Below are 7,074 nucleotides of genomic sequence, written 5' to 3'. Positions count from 1 at the left end.
CCCTCCCTCCCTCCATCTTTGTCGCTCTCTCTCCTTACCTGCTTACCTACATATCTATGTTTTTTGCTCTAGACCTCTCATTTCCTAGTTGTGTTAATATACAGCATCTTGATCCTGTCCCTTCAACAGCTGCCTAGGACATGGTGAGGTTTCAAATACTTGGCCAAGGTCACGCAGCCAATAAGTGTCACAGATAGAATGAACCCACCTCTTCCTGTCTTCCAATTTCAAAACTGGAATTTTCTACTAATAAAATATGAGAATTGCTGCTTTTCCTAAGCCCTGAAAAAAAATGCCCTCTTTAGTTGAATTCTTATTATTCATAGTCTTTCATTTTGTTTCGGTCTACCTCAATACAAAAATAAGTAGATACCTTACTTGTGAAATACATTTAATGAGCACTCAGGTAATTATTCCTAACTCAATATCAATAATTTTTCACTACAAATGGTCAGGTCTTCTTTGCTTCTTTCAAGTGAATATTTTATAATAATGCATGTTATAAAAATTTCCCTCAAAAATAAACTGCATCCATCTACCAATCATACTACAACATAAGCAAAGCCCTGTGCAAGAGAGTACATTTTCAGTCAATAAAACCAATGCCATACTCACGGTGAAGGTTGGTGGGACTGGTTTTCAGCATTCCTTGGTGTTTTGCGGGCTGCAGGTTTCGCCATATCCCTGACAACACACCTGGGGCGCATGATAGACAGCACAATGCACTATTAATGTTCAAAGGCCTAGAATACACCTGGAAATCTGATCAGTCTAACAAACAGGCCAATGTGGGGGAAAGTCTACGAGAAAAGGCCTGTAAAAGTCCCCCCAAATGATAAGGCTGCAGACCTAGGGAAAAAAAATTGCATATGGGTATATTCCCCAGATTTAAACTTACAAGCTCTCCTTCCCTATCTTGGCAAGGCCCGGGGCTAGTCTCTGTATCCGATTTTTTTTCTCTTAGTGGAAATGAAAATGTTCCAAGCAGCTTTCTCCATAGCTGAAATGCAACTATGAGCTGTGGCCAACCCAGGGCCATTAGAAGAAGAAAGATGCATGCTTAAAAATAGGATGGCAGCTTTGCTATGCTTCACCAATGGGCAGGCTTTTATCTAGCTTTGCCTATTTGAGCTAAAACACACGCCATCTCTGAGACAGCTTCTTTATGCAAACAAAGTTAAGAAGCTTGGACACTGTTCCTCCTTTAAAAGCCCTATCCAAACTAATTTACGAAGAGGTGGGTTATCTAGAATATTTTGTTATCTAGAATATTGATTTTAAAACAATGATAGTAGGGAAAACCCAAACTCCATGTAATAAAAAAGAAAAGGGTGTGGTACTTTATTGCCTTCATCACTAATAATCAAATGCAGTGATGAACAATATTTCCAATATGTTGGATACATAGCCAAAAAATGATGGGCAAAAAAAAGAAATGAGGCTGTTCCTTGGGGGGGAAAAGGGAAAACAAAAAAAAGCAAAGCAAAGTCACAACGATCTTGGCAATGTTTGGGTCACTGTTGAAGTTATGCTTTCATAGGTGCCCCACTAGCAGAATGAGCCAACTTGTTTTCTCTGTATTTAATAGAATGCAAGCAACTTGAGAGCAGGGACTTTGACATGAGTTGTTTTGGTTTTGGAGGGGTTTTTGTTTTTTGGTCTTTGGTATTCCCAGTTCCTCACAAAGTTCTTGGTACAAAGTAAGTGCTTAATAAATAGATGATGATTGATTATATGTCCATTTTGTTTCTGAACATAGAAAACAAATTTTAAACTATCACTTTATTGGCCCTTGAGATAATTTTAATTTTGAATGGAAACTAAAACATAACAAGTTGTTTCTTGTTTTTTTTTTCCTCCCAGAGGCTCTTATTTTAAAAGAGGGAAGATACAGTAATAGAACTGAGATTCCCCTATGCTAGATTTTTTTCTGAACTGAACCTGCCCACAGGACCCCAGGCTTTTAATGGTCTTTGTAGATGTTTTTAGGGGGATGAGTCAGGAATTCTTTCTGGATGGTTTCACAGAGAGCCTCATCTCCAACTTCTTCCTGAAACAAGTCATTTATACACCACTCAAAAGTGGAGCTAAGATCAGGCAGCAATCAATAACCAGCTTTCCCAGTGGGAAAAACTGCAGGGCTAAATTCTCCACTTCTGAAAAAAAATACACAGCTTCACAGGAACACAGAGATATACACACACACATACACACACACAAACACACACATACGACTTGTTCTAACGTAGTTGAACTAAAACACATCAGTACACTTTCTAGAATTTATTTATTTATTTTATCTAGTTAGATACCAACTTATATACTGTACCTTCTCATCCACCTCACCTGTCCATTCACTGGCCTACCACCTGTACCCATTCACCTACCTACTCACTTAGCTACCCACCTACTTGTTTTGTCAATGATAAAATTCCTATAGAGAACTCAAGCAGAAGAAATTTCATTCATTTACATGTATCCACAGATCATCTGTGAACTTCTGTCTTATTTGTGTGGGGGCATAGAGAAATTCCAATAACTTACCCAACCAAGATCACATAACCTGTAACAGTCAGAGACAGTACTGGAAAGCAGGTTTTCCTGAGTTGGCATAAGGGACACAGGGCAAATTTTTTTGTGTTTGACTGTGTGCCTGTTTGTATGTTTTTGTATGTACATATATGAGGCATTGAAGAAATTATATATAGAAAAATCTTATATGTTGTATCTATCCAAATTTCCAATATAAAATATTAGCAATGTCAAAAATGCTTTATATATCATTTTATAGTATGAGGACCATTGTGGATAAAGTGACAGACCTGGAGTGAGGATTATCTGAGTTAGAATTCTATATTGGATATTTGTGAGCTATGTGACCCTGGACAAACTATATCATCTCTGTGGCTTAATCTCTTTATTTGTAAAATGAAGAAATTATGCTTGAAGGTTTCTTTTGGCTTTAAATATATGATCCTGTGTATGTCAATCTATGTATGTATATGTACAGTATATACATAAATGTAACTGTGTATGTATGATGCTAAGTCTGGATCTCTGTCCTTTACATGACATTCTCTCATGCTATATAACATATGTAAAAAACTTTGCCAATTAAAAATATTATAGACATTTATACATACATACATAGACACATACATATATTGCCTATCTACCTTTCTCTCTTCTACATCTATCTCATCTACCTTTCTATCTATCTATCCATCTATAATCTATATTTTTCTCTCTGTCTCTCTTCCTCTATCTCTCTGTCTCAATCATTCTGTCTCTTTCTCTGTCCCACTCTCTCTGTCTGTATGTCTGTCTCATTCTGTCTCTATCACCCTGTCTTTCTATGTCTCTGTGCCTTTCTGTGTCTCTCTGTCTCTCTCTGTCTCTGTCTCTCTCCTTCTCTGTCTCTTTCTCCCTCTCTCTCATCAGAAAAATTTAGCTTCAAGTCTCACCACTGAAAATGGGTTATTATCCTGTCACTTAACCTGTTGGTGACCCCCACCCCCAGGCAACTTATGAAGTCTATACAGCGCGTATTAGCTGCTGATCTATATTAATTAAAGACGTTTCCTCATTCAGAGTTCACCATGACAATAAAATAACAAATCCAGTCAACATATCTATGAATCCAAGTCTAAGTTTCTGATTGCTTTACCCTAAAAGCATGTCTTCAGTGAAAGCAGGAAACTGAAGCATGAGCCTCAGCAGAAACTGAACACATCTATGTGGTTCTATGAAGAGAGTGAAACTAAAGAATTAGAACTGACTAAGAAAACATGGAGGCAGGACCTTGGTGGAGAGAATTAATGTACTAGAACTTCTGAGCCTTGAAATTCTGGTCTAATCTGCACCAGGGGCACAGTGCCCAATGAGGTAGCATGCACAGTACTAGGAATCTTTAGGGATCCTTCCTCCCCTCCAAGAATAGTTAGTATAGCATATTTAATCTGTCTGCACTACTTTATGAAAATGCTTGAAATATCACAAACTTTGGAGAAATTTTTGAAGGAAGAACTATATCTGTATGGAGCCATATGCTTCCTTATTCCTTGGTCTCTTCTTCCTTCCTTCTAAATTTACAGATATTTGTAAAGCTTCAATGTGCTAGTTAATTGGCTTTTCCTGAAAGATGTTCTGGTGTGGCTATGCCTCTTCCAGTAACCAGGGCATGCCAGCAAAGCAGAAAGCATGTGTTTCTAAGTGAAAATGTTTGTAGCTGAGTGATGGGCCACATCCTATGAAAGGGTATTCATGTCTGAGGTGAGATTCTTGATTCGGTACTATTACTGACTTAAATTTCTGTAGTTTTTTTAATACAAACTACATCAGAATGTACTTTGTTCTTTCCTCTCTCCCTCTTTCCCTTCCTTTCTTCCTCCTTCCTTCCTTCTATCCCTTTCCCTCTTCATTATTACCTCCATCTGTCCCTCTCTCCCTTCCTTCCCTTCTTTCTCCCTCCCTCTCTTTCTCACCCTATTCCTTTTTCCCTTCCTTCCTTTCCCCCTTCTTTCTTCTGTCTTTCCTTCCTTCTTTCTTTCCTTCCTCCCTCCCTCCTTCCCTCCCTCCTTCCCTCTCTCCCTCCCTTCCTTCCTTCCTTCCTTCCTTCCTTCCTTCCTTCCTTCCTTCCTTCCTTCCTTCCTTCCTTCCTTCCTTCCTTCCTTCCTTCCTTCTCTTTTTTTACCCTTCTAATGCTAATAGTATCTGAATGGTGAATAAATAAATAACCCCAATTTTCAAATATTACAATTTTAACCTTAAGTATACTGTACTGAAGCAAAACCACCTTCCCAAATGTTACATCTCATGCATACTAATAGGGTTAATCCTGGTCTTGTACTCTTTGAGTCCCTGTTTCCTCATCTCTAAACTGGTATTCATTATATTTGTAGCTAAGAAGAAGTCTGGCACAATGATTACAAGACTGCCTCAGAGTTGTTAAGACCTGATTTGAGGTCTTCCCTTGATATATACTAGCTATGTGACCATAGGTAAGTCATTTTTGACCATGTATGCCTCAGTAATCTCTAAAATTATTAGTTGCAAGCAGTTGCTGATTTACATTAGTGGAAGGAAAGGCACTCTTCCTACACATAAAATGTGTTTGTGTGTGTGCATGTATCTGTAGATCCTACTTCACAGTTTTTTGCTCATAAGAATCTAGATTTAGAACTAGAAGAGACCTTGAGATCATCTAGTTTAACCCTTTCATTTTATATATAAGGAAACTGAAATCTAGATATGTCTAGTGACTAGTCCAAGATCACACACTCATAGGTGTTAGAGCCAAGATCTGAACTCAAGTCTTTACTCTCTAGAACCAATCCACTTTGCACTTCCACCCATGGTATGAGGCTCAAATAAGATGTGTTAAGGTACTTTACAAATCTTGAAGTACTGTTTTTTGTTTTACTGGTCTGGTATAAAGAGCTCTAGATGGGACATTCCTACTATTAATACAGATTGTCATCTACTCTGAAACTTATAGTCAAAGAGAATTGCTTGACCATTGAGGGATTAAATGTCTTGACCATGGTTACACAGACAATATATGTCAGATGAGAGGCTTGAGTTCAGGTCTTCCAGAAACCTGGGTTGGCTCTCTATCTACTTTGCCATACTACCTCTCATGATAACTAATGCCATATGATGTATATAAAACACTTTGCAAACTCTGAAAGTGCCACATATATGTGAGTTAAACTACTCATCATGATTCATACCTGTATCCTAACCCAGCTCTGTCTTCCACTTCCAGTTCTGGCCACTAACTAAATCTACACTACCATTCCCGGAAAGAATGTGTTAATCAAATGTCCTATGACTGCCCTCCCAGTAACTGTGACACTACAGTAGTCTAAAACACCCTTCCTTTGTCACACTTATTAGAATTTAAGCTCCTTGAGGGCACGGACTATCTTTCTTTTTATATTTGTATCCCAAATATTTATTATAGTCCCTGGAATAGGAGAGAAATGATTATTTCTCTCTTAAATTAATAACCAATTATGAGTTGAAATTAAGATTTTTCCTTTTTATTTCCTCATTCAGAAATCATTCCCTGTATGTTATTCAGTGAGCTTCTGAAAGACATTGCTGATAAATGGGATTGCTCAAATCCTCAGAAATGTGCCTTTTGATCCTGGGTGGGACTCTGCCCAACTAGGAGACCTTACAGAATTCAGCCTAAGTGAGAACTTGTTCTTAGAAAAATAAGTTCCTGTTTGTCCTTGGGACCTTTTGTTAGAATTTAGGATGACCTGGCTTATGAAGGGGAAAAACCAACCAGAGAGGTGTGTAAAGATGGATTCTTTGGCTAAGATTGCTGAAGGCAGCTAAGTCTCATGATTAGTTCACATTCTGTGCAGGAGGAGATGAAGACTTTTTTTCCTCCTGTTCATTAATATATTCACATCCTCATTGATTATTAACTCTTCAGAGTTGATTTCCATGCTCAGGCGGACTATACTCCCTTTTCCAAAGGCATTTAGAGGCCCCAAGGATCATCTTTGGTCTACAGGAAAAAGCCAAATGACCATCCTTTTATTAATTATTTTCTAGCCATAATTAATAAAATTATTGCTAATCACCCAGAAATTGTCTCTTAGACTTTTCATACACCACAAATATAAAAAAAAACCCTTCAATAAATATATTTTCATTCATTCATTTATCACATGCTACTCTTTATTCTGAGTACTAGAAACTTGTGGAAAGCCTACATTTTGAAATGTAAAGCCCTAAGAAGAAAAAAAAACGAAAGGTCATTTCATATATTTCATCAATCATCCAATGTGGGCAGGATATTTTAGCTATAAATATATACTTTCCTGAATTGTTCTAGTTTGCTTTTCCTTTTACAGATTTGTTTTCATTAATTTATCACCTTTATTTTCTTTTTGTTTAAATTCTACTCGTTTATGGAGAAAAATTAATGTTTAACAACTATATATCACAGTAGGCTAACCCACAAGTTACAATGTAAATACCTATATCAAGTAGAATGGGGTGGGGGGGAGGGAGAACAAGGTCTACTAGAGAGAGAGAGAAGCTTCTTTGTAAGCC

The 7,074-nt window shown here is 37.5% G+C and overlaps 1 protein-coding gene across 1 annotated transcript in view; it reads right to left on the bottom strand.

Annotated features, from left to right (window-relative positions):
- Positions 1 to 488: 488 nt before the first annotated feature.
- The window catches only part of LOC138148121 (regulating synaptic membrane exocytosis protein 1-like), a 139,517-nt gene continuing 132,931 nt past the window's right edge, over positions 489 to 7,074 (bottom strand). Inside the window, exon 2 of the mRNA XM_069070740.1 lies at positions 489 to 696. Coding sequence (XP_068926841.1) covers positions 612 to 696 — 85 coding nt within the window. The 3' untranslated portion in view covers positions 489 to 611. The remainder of the gene's footprint in view (positions 697 to 7,074) is intronic.

This window comes from Petaurus breviceps, unplaced genomic scaffold (assembly GCF_028583685.1).
Source record: "Petaurus breviceps papuanus isolate PSGF00001 unplaced genomic scaffold, PetGlider_PUasm1.0 90822, whole genome shotgun sequence".
Taxonomy (NCBI): Eukaryota; Metazoa; Chordata; class Mammalia; order Diprotodontia; family Petauridae; genus Petaurus; species Petaurus breviceps.
Note: the sequence above shows the minus strand (reverse complement) of the source record. Positions and strands in the feature narration are given on the sequence as shown.